The sequence below is a fragment of the Bacillus rossius genome, chromosome 3, assembly GCF_032445375.1.
Source record: "Bacillus rossius redtenbacheri isolate Brsri chromosome 3, Brsri_v3, whole genome shotgun sequence".
NCBI classification, from domain to species: Eukaryota; Metazoa; Arthropoda; class Insecta; order Phasmatodea; family Bacillidae; genus Bacillus; species Bacillus rossius.
In genome coordinates, this window is record NC_086332.1 from 51,770,910 (window position 1) to 51,791,088 (window position 20,179).

The window sequence follows — 20,179 nt, forward strand, 5'->3', positions numbered from 1 at the left end:
TACACCATGTTGTTTCCTTAGCTGTAGAGTGTATTTAGATCTCTAATGTTGTTTTTCAGCTCCCCGCAGCATTCGCTGGAGTCTCGCCACCACCACCCGTACCTGGACGTCAAGAAGCAGTGGCGACAGGACTTTCAGTGCTAGCCTTGTCGGCAGCCCTATTTCTAGTCATTCTCGCAGCTCTATCAGCTTCTGAAGAGTACCTTATCTAGCAAGTGATATTACTTCTCGTGCTTTCACTGTTGTCTTGAATACAACTCCATATCATTGAATGGCTGTTTGCCAGTGTTTGATGTAAGGCATGCTTGCTTGTGATTCTGCCTTGTGCATTTTTTAACAGTAAGTTTTGATAGAAAAATATTTGACTAGTGTGTGCGGAATTTGCAATAGGTATTTAGTGGTTAAGCAAAGTATTGTAATGCAATTTATGTTAATTGATTTAGACTGGTATGAACTTACTGACAATAAAACATGACTGTAAAATTTCTAAGAGGTAGTCAAATCAACTGTAAATTATTTAAAAGATGTAAAATGTTGTTTTCAGTTTTGGTTCTCTGTATTAAGTTCTTAACCTTAAATCTTTTTTGGAATGCTTGCTGAAGTGTATATGTCATTTACATTATTAATTTACTGATTGACAGCAGTCAGGAAAATTGTTGATTTTTACAGCTTTTGATACAACTTAGCACTGGATATGAAAAAACATTTTGCCTGTGTAGTTTTTATTATAAAACAGTGGATGCACATGTTTTTCTTATACAGGTTTGCTACAAGCTTGGAACTCCAAAATTTTATTTCTTTTTAAGTTTTTCCAGAACTGAATCGCCATGTGTTTTTAAAATTTCCAGACATTAGGGGTGCACAGCACCATTTCACTATTGATTCCTTTTCTTAGGGTGAAGGGGGGATGTTTTATTTACAGTTTAAAGGTATCTTTTTAATTATAAAATGTTCCTCTGTCAAAATAAATTAATTTTTACATTACAAAATCTCCTACACTAGAAGTTAGTGACAATCTGATTATATATGCTTTGCTATAGTATAGTTATACTTGGGAGAAGTCTCACTAGTCCCTACTGAAATTGATTTTCAATGCTATAACTTTTGATTTACTAGGAAAACAAATGAAATGGCTGCAATATTTACCATGTATCTTTTCCCTCCAGAGACACCACTACCCCCTATATAACCCAAAATGGGCATTGATGCATGATACGTGTGCAGTTATGCAGTGCTCATTGCTGAAAAAGAGAGAGATGTCTGCGAGGTAAATAATGAAAGTAGTAGCTTCTGGGAATTAGGCAAAAACAACTTAAGTGCAAAGTTGGTTATATTAAATCAGCTACATATATAATACATAAATCTTTGTTCGGACATTTTGATTCTCAGAAAAATGTCTCTTTTTATTTATACTTAAAATTTTCACTTAACTTGTGTTATGTAGTTATTTTACCTTGTTTCAACATTTAGCATAAAAATGAGTAGTGCCGTATTTTTAGTTAAAAGTATTAGTCCCTTTCTAGAATTTATTTCTTAGAAACTGATCATGTACGAGCAAGTGTTTTGTTGATAGCCGATCCCATAATGGACAGAAACATGAAAGGCAATTTACGAGATAGATGAAATTTCCAAACAAACACAAATGTAATGAATGTGTGGAAATTAAAGCTTATTTGTTAATTTAATGATGCAGTACGAAATGTGCAAAACGATTAAAGTTTGATGGCCAAGATTTAGGGTACCAAACTATAAAATGGTTATGTAACAGATGTTTGTCTAAAAAAATTTTTTTGAGAGACAAGAACAATAGGAATTGACATATATGTACAATAAAAATAAAGCACTAAGTATTAATTTGACAGTGGATGTGCCCAGATAATTTTGTAATTGAAACACATATTTAAAATGTAAACAGCTACCACCTCTGCCAAATACTCATCTCCTATTAGTCACACGAAGTAATGTACACAGAAGAGCTAGGCGATACCCAGCCTTATTCTGTGTAAAAAGTATGCGTACGTGATCCATGATTACATAAATTGTATTAAATTCAGATAACAAGCTCTACTATTACACTAAAAGCATAAATTTTATGTATACCTGAAAATTCTAGTTTATAAAATTAGGTTACCTATGTAGAATACTTGTTTTACAAGTTACTGACTTTATCTCGGCACACTTGCAGATTTGCTGATGATGTCTACGCCACATTTCACAGTCACAGTGTTTTTTTGTCTGAAATTTGTTTTTCTTTTGATTAATTTTTTTTCCCACCAACATCAAAACATGTGTGGTCTTATTTTTTTTATAATAGTGTGTTTAATTTTATTTAATCACATAGGTCTTGCCTAAGTTTCCAGTCAACATGAACACTGCAGATATTACAGCTAAATATTTCCTATTACTTGATAACACGTCAATCTTGATCTCCTTCCTACAAGACCGACTTCATTTAAATTTTTGTTAACATGAATTCTACTATTTTTAGATAATATCTTAAGTCAAACAAGGCACCAAAATGTTAAACCCCCATGTCAGCTGGCTTTTGTTGAATTCTGATGCTAGCCTGTGATGAATTTGTTGTAAATTGGTGCTGCGGGCATATAAAAACCAATGATTGAGTACCAAAAATCATTATTTTATATTGATACCGTTGTTTGTGAATGATTGCTATTGATTCGCCTAAAACTATACAATCTAGCCTGATGTACGCTATTGAATCCGTACATAAACAAGAGAAAGTACTTTTTTTTTATTCCGTATTTACGGTAACAAGTCCAAGATTTCACAAAGGAGGAAAATCTGGCAAATTCTGATATATAACCAAATTTTGTGATACATCACATTACAATTTTTGGGGTGCCTTGTCATCAGTTAAATATTTGTATTTTGTTTTCAGGTGGCTGCTCACCAGGAAAAACTGGAAACCTTTAATTAGTTGGGAATTTTTTTTTGTGTCTGGGAAAACTACGAGAAATCTGTGAATTTTTGAAAGCCATCGAGCATTATTTATTTGTTTAGTAAGTTAAAAAGAGCTTAGTTGAAAATATACACTGTGCCTACAAACTGCATCACATTTTGAGCACTGTTTTCTGGCGAACCTTCGCAATGAATGTGAGGAATGCGACGAGTGTTATGGGTTGCCGGCGATTAGCTGTTGGGGGAGGAAGCCGCTACTCAATGTCTTTTCTGTCTTCTCTTCTGGTTTTTTTTTAATATATACTTTTACATATGAAGATTTTAACATGCTGTAATAACAAACAGAAGCCACAACCTAAAACTATTACTTTAATTTGTTACATGAAAGACTGTGAGATCTATTGTAAAATAACCAAAAAATAAGAAAAGAACATACATCTGTTTATTAAGATTTTACAGTTATAAGTAGTTTTTAGATACATTTGTTCTACAGCCACTATTAAAGTGATTTTTAGTGAACAGTAAAAAAAAAAAAAAAAAAAAGGATGGACTTGTAGGTCACTTTTACAACTAAAAATGCATAATGTGCAGATAATTGTGGTTGAAAGGTTCTCTACTATAAAGTATTTAAAGCTAGACATGTTTTTATAGCACTGAACTGACAAAAGTACTGGTGAGAATTTTGATTGTTAATGTTATTATTATTTTAATGTTTAAACAGCTTTCATCCCTGGCAGCTGCTGAAATAATTTTAATTGTGCCAGTTTGGTTTGCAGTATTATTTATACCAATGATGTCTCGTAAAATTTTGTTTTGGATTGCTACTGTCATAGTTTAAACAACATACAATAACTACTAAATTATGTTCAGAAAATACTTTTATCGCAGAAGTAATAGTCTGACAGGAATACTTTCTATATTACGTATATTAAATATTTGGTATTTAATATTATGTGGTTAATTTGGTTTTAGCTCTGATGCAACCAACATAATTACATACATAGTTAAGTTTCATATATTTTGATTAACATAGTAACAGGTCTTTTCACTGTTTTCTATACTGTCTTGTAGCAACCCTGTAATTTTGTGTGCTAATGTTATCAAGAAATCATTTTTTCATGTATACGTACAGAATTATTGTTGTGGAATCTGCATATCTGTGATATATACATCACCAAAAATTTATAACTAAGCTAATATACTTTTTATATTTTATAATTTGTTTTGTTATGAAAAGCTTTTGTGTTGTGTATCTGACTGAGGTCTAGTCTAATTATTTAGAGTATTTTTTTTTATACATCTGAAAGGTGTAACTTTGGTGCATATTTAAACAGGTGATATAATGGTATGTGATTTTTGCTGCTCTGTAAAATGTAATAGATTATGTTTTGTGTAATGCTTCATTTTATATTTTAGTATTTTATTACATTATTTAGATTTAATGATCATGTATTAAAGAAATTAATTGCAAAATGTATATTTTCAAATGTTATTTTGTATAACTTGTTTTGTGAGAAAAATAGTTTCCATGTACATCATATCTTTGTTTCATTAGTGAATTGTGAAGGCACCCAACATCAAATTATAAGTGAATACATTCTGTGTGATTAGAATACATACTATGTGATATAAACATTTCATTACATTTTGTTTTGATGGTAGGTTATGAGAATTACGTTATCTTGTGTTATAATAATTTACCATTGTAACCTGCACAGCATTCATATTTGCAGGAGTTGTACGATGTTGTGGCAATTTCCACTTCAAACTTAAACTGCCTGAAATAAATTTTTTTTTGAGCTGATGTGTTCAGTGTAAATCCTTACTTTAAATTTCTCCAATGTGTAATAGAATTATACTCATTGGCACTGGACAAGTACTGTATGTAATGGAAACACATAATTTCATACATGTACACCATTTTTGACTTGTTCATGGGTTTGTGTAGATTAACTACAGTGAAACTCGTTTGAAACGATCCCGCACAATACGATTTCCCGTTTTATACGATCAAATGCTTCGGTCCCGCCATTTTCTCCATATGATGTGGGTTATTATTTTCCGTGTAAGACGATCTTTGTAAAATTATTTTCCCATATGAAACAATCTTTTTTTAAGTTTAAATGCATTATTTATTGGGAAATCACCGTTATATTTTTTAATTTAAAAATACGTAATTGGTTGACATGTATATTCTCTTTAGTACTCGTTTAGTCGTTTCACATTTTACACGTCGCGTATAAAAATTAACATGTAGCAAGCGCTGGTTGCCATCGTAGTAGTTTGGTTGATGCCTGTACAGAGTTTGTGCATGAAGTTGTAGTATTACCACCACAGATTACCGCTAATTACGTTAGCGCCGTCTTGCACAGGAGTTAAGTTTTTTTTTTTAATTTTTATTTTCTTTTTATTTGAAGGTGATACAAAATATGGTGTTAGTTTCATAATAATGGCGTTAAATAAGAGTGCAATCAAACGCAAAGCGTTATCATTAAAAGAAAAGCTGGACATTATAAGCAAAGTTAATTCCAATCCCAAGGTTCCACGAGTGGCGATCGCTAAGGAGTTGGGAATACCACCAACACTTAATACCATTGTTGCCAAACAAGAAGAAATACGTTCCGAGGCTGGCAATAATTCATCGACCTGTAAGAAGAGGAAGAGTGGTAAAATATGAAGAGATAGAAAAACAATTGCTTGAATGATTTAAACAACAACGTGCACAAAATACCATTTTTACCTGCGTACAGGCCCCCCCCCCCCCCCCTTATTTTTTTTTCAATATTCAACTCCAAAAAAGGGGAGGGGGGCCTATATGCAAAATTGGAGGAAATTCTTTTTTTCAGGTATGAAAAACTAATATTTTATAAAAGCAAAATGAAATACTGCCATAACTTATTTAAACGTCAATTAAATTTTGATTAAATGAAACAGCTGGCAAGTCGTGCGTCTTTGTCCTAATGAGGGAGGGTGGGGGAGGCAGCGAGTCCGCAGGGGGGAGAGGCAGAGGCGTGGCTTAACCTCCCTCCTGCTAACTAGCCAGCCAACCAGACAAAGGAGTGTTAGAAATACCAGTACCTGCTCCACCCACTTCCCTTCCTCCTTCACTTCCCCTCTTCTTCTCCGACAACACTGCACATCAACACAAGCGCGCGAGTCCAGCTTTCTTTATCTTTATGTTGTTTGAGATACGACTAACTGCGTACATCTGTCACGCCTCACGACAGTCCTAATGAGAGTGGACAAACTATAATACCAGTCTCTGTATCACTGCCACTTACAAAATCACCTCCCGCCGCTCACAATACATGGCTTGCTGTTTGATGCAAGCCAAGCTGCCCTGCCCTCAGATAAACCCAGAAAAACTCGTTTTTAAATTTTTTCTCAAAAATGTTTACAAAACAAGGAGGGGGGGGGGGGGCGAATACGCAGGCGAGCCCTTTACGCAAGCAAATACGGTATCCCATTGAGTGGTGTGATTTTAAAAGAAAAAGCAGAACAGATTGCTTTGACACTTAATGTTGAGTTTAGATGCCTGGAAAATATTATTGCCTCAAATTCTATCCGAGTATGAACTGAAGGACATCTTCAATGTTGACGAGTTTGGCCTCTTTTTTCAAATGCTGCCTGACAAAACATTTGTTTTAAAAGGAGAGGCTTGTCATGGGGGTAAACAGAGCAAGGAGAGGTTGAGTGTTCTTGTGGGGGCCAACATGGATGGGTCCGAGAAGCTTCCACTTTTTGTAATTGGGAAGGCAAAACATCCACAATGTTTTAAAAATGTGAAAACTTTACCGTGTAGGTACACAAATAATAAAACTGCATGGATGACTTGCAGCATCTTTGAACAATATTTGAACTCCCTGGATTGTGTTTATGGACCATTGCCCTGCCCATCCAAAGAATGTAGCGAACTTGAGGAATGTGAGGATACAGTTTCTTCCTGGTAATTCCACGTCAGTTCTGCAACCCATAGATCAGGGTGTGACCAAGGTCCTAAAGCAGTATTATCGCAAGAGACTGGTGTGCAGACTAATAACAAAAATGAACCACACAACACCCAACTCTCCACCCTACAAAGTGTGTCTATTAGATGCACTGCATTTCCTTGCGGCTTCTTGGAATTCATTGGACCCAACCATCATTGCCAACTGTTTCAAGAAGGCAAGCTTTGGAGGTGACACTGTAGCTCCAACTGATAAGGGTGATGGTGGCAATGAGGGTGCGTGCAATAATGCATGGAAAAGTTTGCAAAGAAAACTACAAATCACTTGTAGTTTTGATGATTAAATTGAAGCTGACAGTGGCGTTCTGCCTTGTGAGCCTCAGAGTGCTGAAGCAATAGCAACAACAGTGATGTGATTGTAAAAGAAAGAAGATGATGATGATGATGAAGATGAGGATGAGGAAAGTGAACCAAGAGCACCATCAAAACTAACCTGTTCTGATGCCTTAGTGCATCTGGAAGGGCTGCAGGACTTGGTTCAAGGAACTGCAAATGTGCCAGACAACATTTGGCAAAGTGTCTGGCTCATTGAAAATTTCATAATGAGCAAACTGAGAAGAACTACAAGCAAACAACACTGGATCACTTTTTTCAAAAAATTTAATTTAGAACATGTAATATTGTACTGTTTTGTGTAAACATTTATTATTCAATGTAAGTAAATGCAAGTAGGAATTAGTTTCACAAATAGGAAATTTAATCTTTGTTTGGTTATATAGTCCTAGGCTCTATTTTTCATAAGAAATTGTTACCATTTGTAAATTTTTTCAATTATACTGATAGTAAGCTATGAAAAAGAGAATAGTTTCCTTTTCCCTTGTAAGAAGTTTCTTCTCGACAGTCCCTTGAAAAATGTCTTAACAGAGTTTCACTGTATAATGGTAATAACATTTGCAAATTTCAGCTGCATACTTCTTTCAAAGAGTAGGTTAGTTCAGAATCATTTTGAAAAGGTGATCAATCACAACCAAACATATCATTGTGTATTTTATTTGTTCAGTTAATGCACTCAATGCATTTAGATTGCAAATGCTAAACATGTTATTCAGTGCTGTTGAGTGGTTTCCCAATTATTGGAAATGTGTTCATATAAAAAAAGAAATGTGTAATGCTTTTCACACAAGAAAAGGGATTGTCTGATGTCATGAACACCATTGCATCATGCTGTGTGGTAAGGTTTATGAGTTTGACTCCAACTCCCATCGTGACTCCAATTGAGCACCATGTTACTACATATGCAGTTCATAACCCATTATAATATTGGAGGTCCAATCACCCTACTGGGACACACATATGGTGTACAGAGCTTTAGAAAAAAATACATGTGCTTCAAAAATCGTTCAAGATATCTCGTTGGTGTCTGTTTACGAAAAGCATTTAAGAATGTGCTGAGGACAAATGAATGGTTCTTGTTTTACTTGAGATCATAGGTTTTAAGTTGTAGATAAGCAAGTGCATGTAGTTAGCACTTAATATTCTTTATTGTCCGTTCACCGTGGTACATATACAGGCGCCATAACCGGAACTGACATTCACCTGTTATCAGTGATGCCAACCATCACGAGCAAGGCAGATGTACAACAGTTCTGGTTCCGTATTTTGTTTTAAGACTATTTTTAGAAGAGTGAAAAGGCTAAAACGCATGGTTTTAGAATAATTTTTATGCATGTAAAATTTTGTACAGATTCTTGAAAGCACTCAAAGGGACTTGCAATACACCTTATCTTCATTTCACCACCATATAATGTTATGATCATCACTCAAATATTACAGTTGCCCCATGCACAACAAGAAGACTTACTCTTAGAGGTCATACTGTGCTAGCAGCACCAGTCTTATCACTCCCTTTCACTAACACACATGAGGTGTGATGATAATATGAATAATTTTAATACAAACAAAGTAATAAGATTACATCAAATTTGAACTAATCCCCTTCAAAATACTTTCCTTGGCTAGCGATGCACTTATCCAATGTTGATTCCATGATCGGAAGCATTGTGACCCTCTTAAAGTTAGAAACGGTGTCAAAATGTTTTCCTTTTAGCACAGTTTTTATTTTTGGGAAGAGCCTTAAGTTGTGTGGTGCTAATTCCAAAGAGTAAGGTGAATGTGAACAAACAGGAACCTTTTGTTCTGTCAAAAATTGTCAGATCAGAAGTGCATTATCATGATGATGGAGGAAGCCCATTTTACTGGTCTCTTTCTCTGTACATCATTTTACAAACTTTGCAGTACACGCTTGTAATATTCTAAGTTTACCGTTGTTCCCCTTGGAACAAACTTTAATCATGCTGTGCCCTCACTATTGAAGAAAACAATGAGCATGTACTTTTGTCCTTTACATTATTTGACTTTGACTGATATGACTTCTTAGGATGAGTTGAGAGCCACTCATTTTCCATTGGGTTCATAGCCATACACTCAACTTTAATCTCCATGTATAATTTTGTCCATGAAGTCCTGAACTGCATCAAGACGATCCTTCAATTCCTTGCAAACTGACTCACAATTTTCTGTCTGTTCGTCAGTGAAAATTCTGGGAACAAATTTGCACTCATGTCTCATTTGCAAATTATTGGTTAAAATGCTTTGTGCCGACCCGAACGAGATGTTCAGTTTTTCTGTAAGCTCTCAAATAATCGCCATCTGAACTAAATATTTTTGCCATTTTTTTTGCACGTTTTTATCTGTTTTTAAGGTTAAAGGACATTACAATTGTTCTTTACCCGACTAATTTCCACTTTTAAATCACTTGTAACACTTGTGAACTGTCTTCAGTCACCACATTATCACCTAACACAGATTTTTAACATTTAATGAGCTTTAGCACTTTTTTGCAACTTGAAACAAAACCTAATGTTACAGCATTGTTCTAAATCCATGATGCGCCAAAGACATGCATGGCAAACACGACCTCACTCTTCTGGCTCTGGAAGCAGACTGACAAGTTGCAACTTGTTTAAACTTGACACTTGTTTAAACTATCTCAACGGATCAGGCTTATTACTACAAAAAAAAAAAAGTAGTGTCAGCAGTAGCTGCTATAAAAATCCATTCAACGTAATTTTTTTTTATCATGCCTCATACACCTCTGACTAAGAGGGCCCTTAAGTTTTTGAACATAACCATCCAATGTAACACCTACTTTTTAATATTTTTGTCATCTATAAATGACCATTTTCTTTTTGTACGTTTTCAGCACTTGAGTAAATAAAATACATACCTGCATTTCAATTATGATAATAAGCATGTGGTAAAAAGTGCTTTTCGCTATGTTAAAGTAGTGCTCGATTTAATTTTTGTTCATCATGCAGCATATTTGTAATATGAATCAGCTATTGCTGTGCTTTCAAGAGAATCATCATAAAAGGATTCTTTGTATGCAATTTACAGAGATTTTATGTTTTAATATTGTTTGGTGCATATTATTTTTAAGTAGGAAGTATTTTGTAGTACATGAATTAAAAGCAGCCAAGATTTCCAAGTTTTTTCATTAGGATCTGAAATTTTGGTAAATTGAACTTTTTTTCATTATGCTCTTATTTATTATATGCTGGTACTATTACTGTAGTCATTTTTACAAAAAAAATTACTTATTGCTGTTGTAATTTTACATGCTGATGTAAAATCCTCATTAGTTAAAAAAAAAAAGGTTTGTAGGACTGTTGGCAAGCTGATGTAGAACTACAAGTAGTCTAGAACGTCTCACTACCAATGTGGCCACGCAACCATGAGTTTTTTTAATATAGTTTTATTTTTGAATTTGTCTGAATACTTTTCTTCTGTGATGAAGCTACTAGTGCATCACTTCAGCATAATTATGGTGGTGTTTGAGCATAGCTTATGGGTTTTTACTTGCTCTTTCAGGTGTTGAAAATGATGCAAGTGTGAAGGCAGTTTTCTTCCATTCACGTAGTAACGTAAGTTAAAAGGCATGTTGGCTCCTGTATTATAGAGTGATGTTTTGAAATGGGTATGCCCATTTTTACACGTTCCTTAACAATTAACTAGTATGTGGTCCTGGGATTTTTCTCCTGGGAAAAATTTGATAACCATATTGTAAACATCTTGCGCACAATTTCACTCATTATTCCTGTAAAATTTACACAATTTGTACTTTTTTTTCAGGTTTAATATTGTAGACCCTTTCAGTTTTATTAAAGATGCATTGTAATTTTCTTAATGCACAAGATTTTTTACTGCTGTTCTGATAAATACTTGATATATGGTGCAAGGCTAAACAGAGGATAGCTTACAACCACCTTATACACACTCTATTCTGTTACATGAAAGCACACATTTGATCACTTGCAATTTGTAGTTCCATATCTCTGTACAATTGATTTTGTAGGAACAAGTTTTCATCTAAAAGAATAGGTGTATAGTTTAATAATCGTACTTTACGTAGAATGAGCAATATTCACTCGAGACAGTTATTTTATCATCTCAAGAGTCACTTGAAAGTATTCTTGCTTATCTGTATCAACCAGCTACACACATTGAAGGGGGAGAGAGTCACTCTGACAGTTTTTAAGCTATAACAGATTTTATTGTTTAATATTGAAACTTATTCTTTATTAGGTGTAAATATTTTGAGATTATAGAATAGTGTCGTTTGTACCAATGTCTTCACAGAGAAAAATACTGTAACAGCCAGTCACTTTTAACTTCAGCCACTCTAATAAATAATGTACAATGCTTTGAAAAGGCCAAATATCCAATATTAAAGGATTAATAAAAGTTATGGCCAAAAAAAACTGTTGAAACCTAGGTGACATCTGTTGGTTCCTCTCTTTCTCCCGTTAAGTATAAATGTATGACTGTTAACTTGTTGATCTAAAACAAACTTTGTCAACCCCACCAGACTTATCCACATCCAGGAAATGCAAGGGAGTGGCCGGAAGTGGAATGACTGCACTTGTATAGATACTCTATGGAACTGAGGTGCACTCATTTGGTAATGTAATATTGTTACATGTCTTCTTTGTTTCAGTTTCAGAATTATTTTGAGTTATTAAAAATCAAAAAAGGCTGTGCAAACACTGTAATTAATTTGCTATGATACTGGTATTTTAATTGAATGCAAATTTCTATAAGGTATTAGTAATAATATTGGGTAACAAGATAAAACTTTTTTACGGTAGAAGTTTTATGTAAAATAAGTTGTTTATGTTGTAACAAATCATTAAATTGAAATGTATTTTTCCCCCCTTTAAATAATGGTTATGTTTGCTTTATTTTTTGAAAACCAATTTAATGGAATGGTTTTATATTAAATTTTTTATTAAAGATGACAAATGGTGTTATAATAGTTTGGTACGAAATTCACGCTAGATTGAGAATGTTATGTTATGATGAAGCTTATAGTAATAACTTAGGTATTTTAAATTAAATTTAAACAATAATATTAAAAATAATGTTGGTGAAATTAATAAGTTTAAGAACTGTACAGTAAAATTTATTTTGTTTTGTCTCTTTGTGGTTTCTTTGCAATTTATTGTATGTGTTGAAACATGCAAAACCTATCACTTTGTCTTGCTCACTATTTCCAGCAGGTTGTCAAGTTGTGTACTTTAGCTGAAAAAATTTCTGTGATAAAGAAAATGATTTTCCACTACGTATATAAATTGTATTATTTTCTAGAGCCAAACTTGCGTCACTTGGAGTGCTGTCTGCCGAAGGCTGCATATACACCTATCCCTCACTTAGCACGTCTTCAGATTGCGCGGATTCATTTAGCGCAACGTTAATATTACTGCCCCAGTCTTGAATATCACATCTGTAAATTTCAGTTAACACGAAATCTCCGCAGGCAAAAAAAAATGTCTGGCACGATGCCACAAAGTCTGTTTCAACTTCTGTAAACAACAGATGTTGTAATACTACGGTATTATCAGACTAACTGAAACTGTTTATTATTGTTTTACGTTCGAGGTTAATACCGCTTCCCGATACTTTCGGCAGTGTTTTGTTTTGTTCCACGCATGGCGGCGCGCGCATCTCGTGCTGTGTCGTCATGACTACTGCTAAAATAAATAATCGCGCGGCGTTCGGAACAGCTTTAACGAGCCTATGCTTGATTGATATTGACATTTCATTGGCTTCATTAAAAAGGACGCTAACGTGTCGCGGCCGTGATTGGCCCTTTTCAATTAACAATTTAATTTCGGCAAGAGAGAAGAAAAAGAGTGGAAAATGACGCCATTTAGTGCGTGTGGTAGTGTATTCCCTCTGGAAATATTTCGTTCGTGGCGATGCTAATTTCGGCGTTATTGATCTGGAAATTACGTCAAAATACTGGGCAATGTTAATTGACGCCCTGTAATTGAATGCAGAATAATCGCATTCAATTCACGTGAGCGACGAAGTATTTTACGAACGACATTAAGCATCTATAGTTAAGGTATGGTCTGCATCATCGCTATATATTAAAATTGGCGTAAATTTTACCGTCAACATACGCGAACTATAATTATATAAACTTTGGATTATCATAAAATTAGTAGAACATTGACTTTCGGCGATTAACAGCAAATTTACTCACATTAGCACAAACTATATGTACACAAGTCCAGAAGTCTTTTGGTTAGGCGTTTCATGCTCGAGCAAGCCGGAGCAAAACCCCAAAACTTTTACTCAGTGAACAATTTCAGGAACTTTATTTATTTTGTATTTTATTCAAGAGTCAGGTTATCTACGACATCCCATAGACTTTATTTAATATTTGCTTGTTTGGTTATTATTTCCATGACTCGAGGTTTCTCATTATGATTAAAACAATAAAATAAGTTTTTTGTGTTATTTTGTTGTTAATTCTTGATGACCTCTGGCGCCCTAGTATTAAGTCCTGGAATAACGTTCTGAGTAATTAAAAATGGAAAATCTTAGTTTCATCACGTACACGTTTGTGTACAGAAGGGAATAAGAGACACAACATTTTTTTTTCTGGCGCACGAACTGTGGGGCCGATAGTGTGCATATTTGTATTGTATTCTTATGTTGTAAGTTATAAGTAAATATGGAAACTAGGGGAAGGAGTAGACGTGTCAGTCAGGACAGCTCCAGGGACAGCAGTGTGGAGTCTACTCACTCTGTAGATGTATCTGTTCCCACATCACCTAGCCAAGTACATAACACAGATTTTGTTACCCCAGTAACACATGCTGGAGCGGCTAGAGTAGATGTGACACCACCCCAAGCTACCACCACACCACACATTCACTTACCTTTATTGCCAGCTGCAATTAGTAATGAAACAAGTGCTAGCTTGCTCATCATGCTGCAAAGCATGTGGCAAGAGGTGAAAGCTAACCACAAACAACAACAAGCTAGTTTAGAAAAACAGAGTACTAGGCTACAAGAACAGAGTACTAGGCTACAAGAACAGAGTACTAGGCTAGAAGAACAGAATGCTAGGTTGGAGGAAAATCTCAATAGCACTAAAGATAGCATTAAACAACAACTGGAAATCATAGATAGCACCCTTAAAAGTGAAATGGGTGAAGTAAAAAGTAGTGTGGCTGCTATTTCTGTGCGGTTGGCAGAACACGAAAGCTACACTGATACACAGTTGCAGCTAATACAACAGCAGTGCAGTAGTACTACAACTAGGTTAGCAACAGAGTTAAATACCCAGACCAGCCAGCTGAATGACAGGTTAAATCAATTAGCTGAGCAAGCTGCTCAGAACAGCTGTGGCCTGGAACAAATTCAATCCACATGCCAGACCATGATTGAAAATGTGGTAATCAATCACACCACAGACATGAGGGAGCATGTGGACACATTAGTGAAAAGGCAGACAGAGTTTTCAATGGACATAGAGCAGCAGGTAGGCAAGCTACAAGAGAAGGTATTGCAGTTGAGGGTAGACAATCTTACTCGCACCTCCAGTCACCATGTAGCATTGGCCCCAGCCCTGAACACCAATGCCAATGAAATCCTCAGTAGCTGTGATTCACCGCAAGTTGAGCAACCTGAGCTCCCAATCACACGCTCCAACCCCGCTAACACACACACCACCTTGGATCCCGTTGCAGTGATGCACCACCCGGCACGCCAATGGTCAGAGGCGATGCCTAGGTTCTCTGCCCATGAAGGAGAGAATCCAATGAGATTCATTCGACGTTTCGAGGAATACGCTGACATGTTCAGGCTAAGTGATACTGAACGCCTGAAATGCATGGCAACTGCACTGAGGGACCATGCGTATTACTGGTGGGAGGTATTACAAAGTACCATCACTTCCTACCAAGAATTCAAAAGCCATTTCAAACAGCAGTTTTGGAATGTGAAAATACAGGGAACACTGAGGGCACGTCTGCATACCGAGCGGTATGATAGCAAGAAGAACAGAACTCTGGAGACACACTTGTCTCAAATGTTCGAGAGGACGCGCTACCTCGAACCAGAGATGGGTGATATTGAGTTCATGGCGATGGTGACCTCCCAGCTACCCATCAAGTACCAAGTACATTTGACAGGGCGTAGCTTCAACAATATCACAGAGTTCCGCGAACAGGTCCTCGCTTTCGACCGGCTGGAGCGGCTGTCCAGGAACAACAATAGTGAGGTGGAGAAAGACCTCAAGCCAGCACATCAGAAGGCAGCCCCACTCTACACACCCTGGCAGCGTGGTAACGACGGCGGCAAGGCCAACGTCCACTGCACGTCATGGCAGCCTGCGAAACAGTACCGGACAGGGAAGTGGAAGACCAGGAGGGAATTCCAACCTCAACATCAAGGAAACCGCCAGCCGAAGAAACCCTACACCCACAACCAAAACCAGTGGTGGGGAAAGCATTACCGTCCTGAAGATCCAAATGGAAGGCCACCCAGGTGGGAGTACAGGAGTTACTCTAACCGTCAGCCGCCCAACAATATGCAACAGCATATGTTGCATCCCCCTGTAGCAGACACCGCTCCTGTGAATCAATCACCAGCGAGTTTCTCTACAATCAACCATCCTCCAACCACATCGTATCCCATGCAGCGAGGATATTTTGCTCGGCAGCAGCCGATTCCGCCCAACTGCACAGTCACGCAGCCTCAGCAGACTGCGAATTGCAGCTACTCTCAAGCTGTAATTGAGGAGCATCAAAATAATTATGCTCAGTAAGGTTGGATGTATTACCACCAACCTTATACCCGGAAGTAACACACCTGGACATGACATGGAGGGGCTAATAACAGAAAGAGTGAATAGAAGAAGAAATAGAAGAACTAGTACGAGACAAGTTAACAAGAGAAGCCGACCTTAGGAAGAAAAGGAAGCCAGCATCCAGGATCAGTAAATTCACTGTAGGAGACTTAGTTCTACGCCGTACAGCACCAACTAGTAACAAGTGGGCTCATCTAGCGAAGAAACTATTTTTATTGTACTCAGGTCCCTACAAAGTAGTAGCTGTGGAGAAATGTAACTGCTACACTCTATAGGACCCTGATACAGGAAAAATTGTAGGGAATTACAATTTGAGTCAGCTTAGGCCTTACAAAACACCTGTGGTGGATTAGAACACCAAATATGTACCATTATTACTTGTGTTATGCTAAAAAATCATTGTATTGTTTATGTTACTAAGGAAATTTAATTATATATATCCTCGTAAGTTGATAGAGGTAATCCAGGTGTATAGGTACCTCATTGCTTCGATATGGTAATTTATATTCGAAGAATTAGGGTGTTTGTCAGTTGATGATTTTATTCCAACTGATATTTGTGCTTGGAGCATATGTGTTGCCTGAGCGTTGGTTTGGTACATTGTCCTAGAGAGACATACCAAATATTATGTACTGTGTGTACAGTTACTGTGTTGAGACACAGTTATTAGCACCCTATTAGTCGAGTTCGACCATATTAGCAATGAATATACACGTGAGGTTTAAATAAAATTTGGCATAAGATGTGTACAAACACTATGTGACATATTACAATGTATAACTAATGCAACACACAACTAAATACTACATATAATTAATGGCCTAAAGATTAGTTGACAAATATCCTACTAAATGAACACACTTGTTGGTATGAGTACTTACAGTTTGATCCAGGCTACTGCCTTGCCCCTACCTATGCTTCTTCATCGTCTAGTAGTTAATGATGCACTTTAATTGGGTTCCCACAGGACACCCGAAACTATAAGTGGATATCAACTTCATCCACACTCTTATGAATAGGATGTAAAAACACTCCACTTTATATTGAGAAAAGAAGAAATGAAAGATAAAGAATTTTAAAGATTGTCTTTAATGAACAGCTTTAAAAACATAAACACTATACACTAGCACTCAATCAATAATATTTATCTTGAGGTTATTGTCATTATTTCATAGCTGAGAAGCAAATAATGTCTCTTCTTGTAAATAAGTGTAGCTATTGTATAACATGTGATGAAGGAAAATATTCACATATGATATGTGAGAAGCATATTAAATATGCTAATATGTTATTGAAAGCCCAATATTATTGACAAATCTCAATTAAGAAATTGAATGTAATTATTTACTAGGTGAGGATATTATGTTGATAACATCCATGAAATATATTTTATGTATTCATCACCTACAACAAAGGTAAACAATAACATGTTATTGCAAAGTACTATGCAATGCTATTGTTGCAAATACTGTTTATTTATTCATTACCTTATTATTTAACAGAGTTATTATGTGTTCAATTAATGTTTATATTTATTATTAAGTTGTTATGAATTATTAATTTTATGAGTTTGAGGAATCTCGAGTCATTTAATTTATGTTAGAGTAGGGGAGCAAGAGAAGAAGAGGGGTTAGTGATAACATGAGGCACGATCACAGGACGCTGTATATTCATATCGCGCAAGTGATAAGAACTGTTATAGGACGTGTGATTAACGTGTGTGTGTCTTCTGATTGCCGACGAACTGAACGAGTTTTGTTGCGGTCCCCTTCGACACCGTCTGCAGCAGTAGATGCAGCTGCAGCAGCAGCAGCAGCAGCAGTAGTCCAAGGCACATGTAGAGTCATGTGTTGGACATTTGACTCAGCAGCTCGTACCAGTTTGTACGACCCCAGCGAACACGCCGCAGACCCGGTGGGTCTGCATCAGCACGACACCACAGCATCCATCGTGATGTCATTGGTGACATCAGGTGATACGATCATCGATGAACAGCACACTGGTCCAGCAGTCTTCACGACGTCGATCGCCTACAACAGTGTATTGTTGGCTGAACCGCCATCCCAGCACTGTGGTTTACACCGCAGTCAACCTCTCTGCTCAGCTGTCACTTACCATGTATGGAGATTGGTGAGCTGTCTTCTACATCCTTGCTTCGCCTAATCAGGTAGCTGATATTCCACAACATGTAGACAGATCATGTTTACAAACAACAGTGCGACTGTCCAGCCTACGAAGAGTAGTGTCGTTTGGCAAGAGAATAACGTTTTTCAACTTTCATCGCAATGTTGCCAACTTGTGAAGTAACCAGTTCCAGTTATTAGTTTTACGATCTAAATTGAATTTAACTTTTTGGACAGTGAAATATAAATTTATATCGGGAGCGGCACTGTAATACTACGGTATTATCAGACTAACTGAAACTGTTTATTATTGTTTTACGTTCGAGGTTAATACCGCTTCCCGATACTTTCGCAGTGTTTTGTTTTGTTCCACGCATGGCGGCGCGCGCATCTCGTGCTGTGTCGTCATGACTACTGCTAAAATAAATAATCGCGCGGCGTTCGGAACAGCTTTAACGAGCCTATGCTTGATTGATATTGACATTTCATTGGCTTCATTAAAAAGGACGCTAACGTGTCGCGGCCGTGATTGGCCCTTTTCAATTAACAATTTAATTTCGGCAAGAGAGAAGAAAAAGAGTGGAAAATGACGCCATTTAGTGCGTGTGGTAGTGTATTCCCTCTGGAAATATTTCGTTCGTGGCGATGCTAATTTCGGCGTTATTGATCTGGAAATTACGTCAAAATACTGGGCAATGTTAATTGACGCCCTGTAATTGAATGCAGAATAATCGCATTCAATTCACGTGAGCGACGAAGTATTTTACGAACGACATTAAGCATCTATAGTTAAGGTATGGTCTGCATCATCGCTATATATTAAAATTGGCGTAAATTTTACTGTCAACATACGCGAACTATAATTATATAAACTTTGGATTATCATAAAATTAGTAGAACATTGACTTTCGGCGATTAACAGCAAATTTACTCACATTAGCACAAACTATATGTACACAAGTCCAGAAGTCTTTTGGTTAGGCGTTTCATGCTCGAGCAAGCCGGAGCAAAACCCCAAAACTTTTACTCAGTGAACAATTTCAGGAACTTTATTTATTTTGTATTTTATTCAAGAGTCAGGTTATCTACGACATCCCATAGACTTTATTTAATATTTGCTTGTTTGGTTATTATTTCCATGACTCGAGGTTTCTCATTATGATTAAAACAATAAAATAAGTTTTTTGTGTTATTTTGTTGTTAATTCTTGATGACCTCTGGCGCCCTAGTATTAAGTCCTGGAATAACGTTCTGAGTAATTAAAAATGGAAAATCTTAGTTTCATCACGTACACGTTTGTGTACAATGTGCTATGGGATTCAGTTAGCCAAACAAGGGGGGAAGAGATTCACGCGTGTCTGTCTACGCTATTGGCTGTTGTACAAACAACAGCTATGGCAAGTTAAATTACGGCTATGGAGTGTAAAGGACCAAATGTTTTTACGTCCGCTCGTATATCGCCACGCCGTACCGTTGCCGCCTGGCCACAGACTGGGCCGTGAACTCAGTCTAGCCAGTGGCAGGGAATTCACTCAAACAAAAGAAACGTCTGCCCATTCAGCTGCCGGTAACTACGTGCTTGATCACTCATAATGCATTGTGTTCAAGTATTTGAGACAAAACTATAAGTATTAAGGCACGCAGATTGTCATGAAGGCCACGCTTAAGTTGGTCACACTTTAGTTTTAAGCAAGTCAACTGTGTGCACATTCGTACGAAATAAGGACTCTTATCAAAAGTTTATATAAGTCTGATGCTGTTGGTTGTACTAGCGAGAATATATTTGACATTAGATACCGGAACAGAAATTAACAGATGATTCACATGTAAAAGGTTGTTAAATGAATGTTGCAATGAAAAAAATAATCATTGGCCTGACAGGATTGGTGTGAACCAGGTGGTGATACACGAATAAGCACTTTAATTTTTGAAAAATAAAATGTAATTATCCGGAGAGTAATATCGGTT

At 36.5% G+C, this 20,179-nt stretch overlaps 1 protein-coding gene across 7 annotated transcripts in view; it reads left to right on the plus strand.

Annotated features, from left to right (window-relative positions):
• LOC134530689 (uncharacterized) overlaps positions 1-17,147 on the plus strand; it is a 41,609-nt gene extending 24,462 nt beyond the window's left edge. The window contains exons 6-7 of one of the 7 annotated variants that reach the window (XR_010074857.1): positions 60-339; positions 2,900-4,723. Coding sequence is in view for 5 of the 7 variants with exons in the window: in XM_063365759.1 (XP_063221829.1) it covers positions 13,947-16,046 (2,100 nt within the window). In the remaining 2 variants the exon portion in view is untranslated. Of the gene's footprint in view, positions 1-59 lie in introns of those variants that run through there. The other 6 variants (XR_010074856.1, XM_063365758.1, XM_063365757.1 and 3 more) reach the window with 6 other exon arrangements.
• Positions 17,148-20,179: the final 3,032 nt, after the last annotated feature.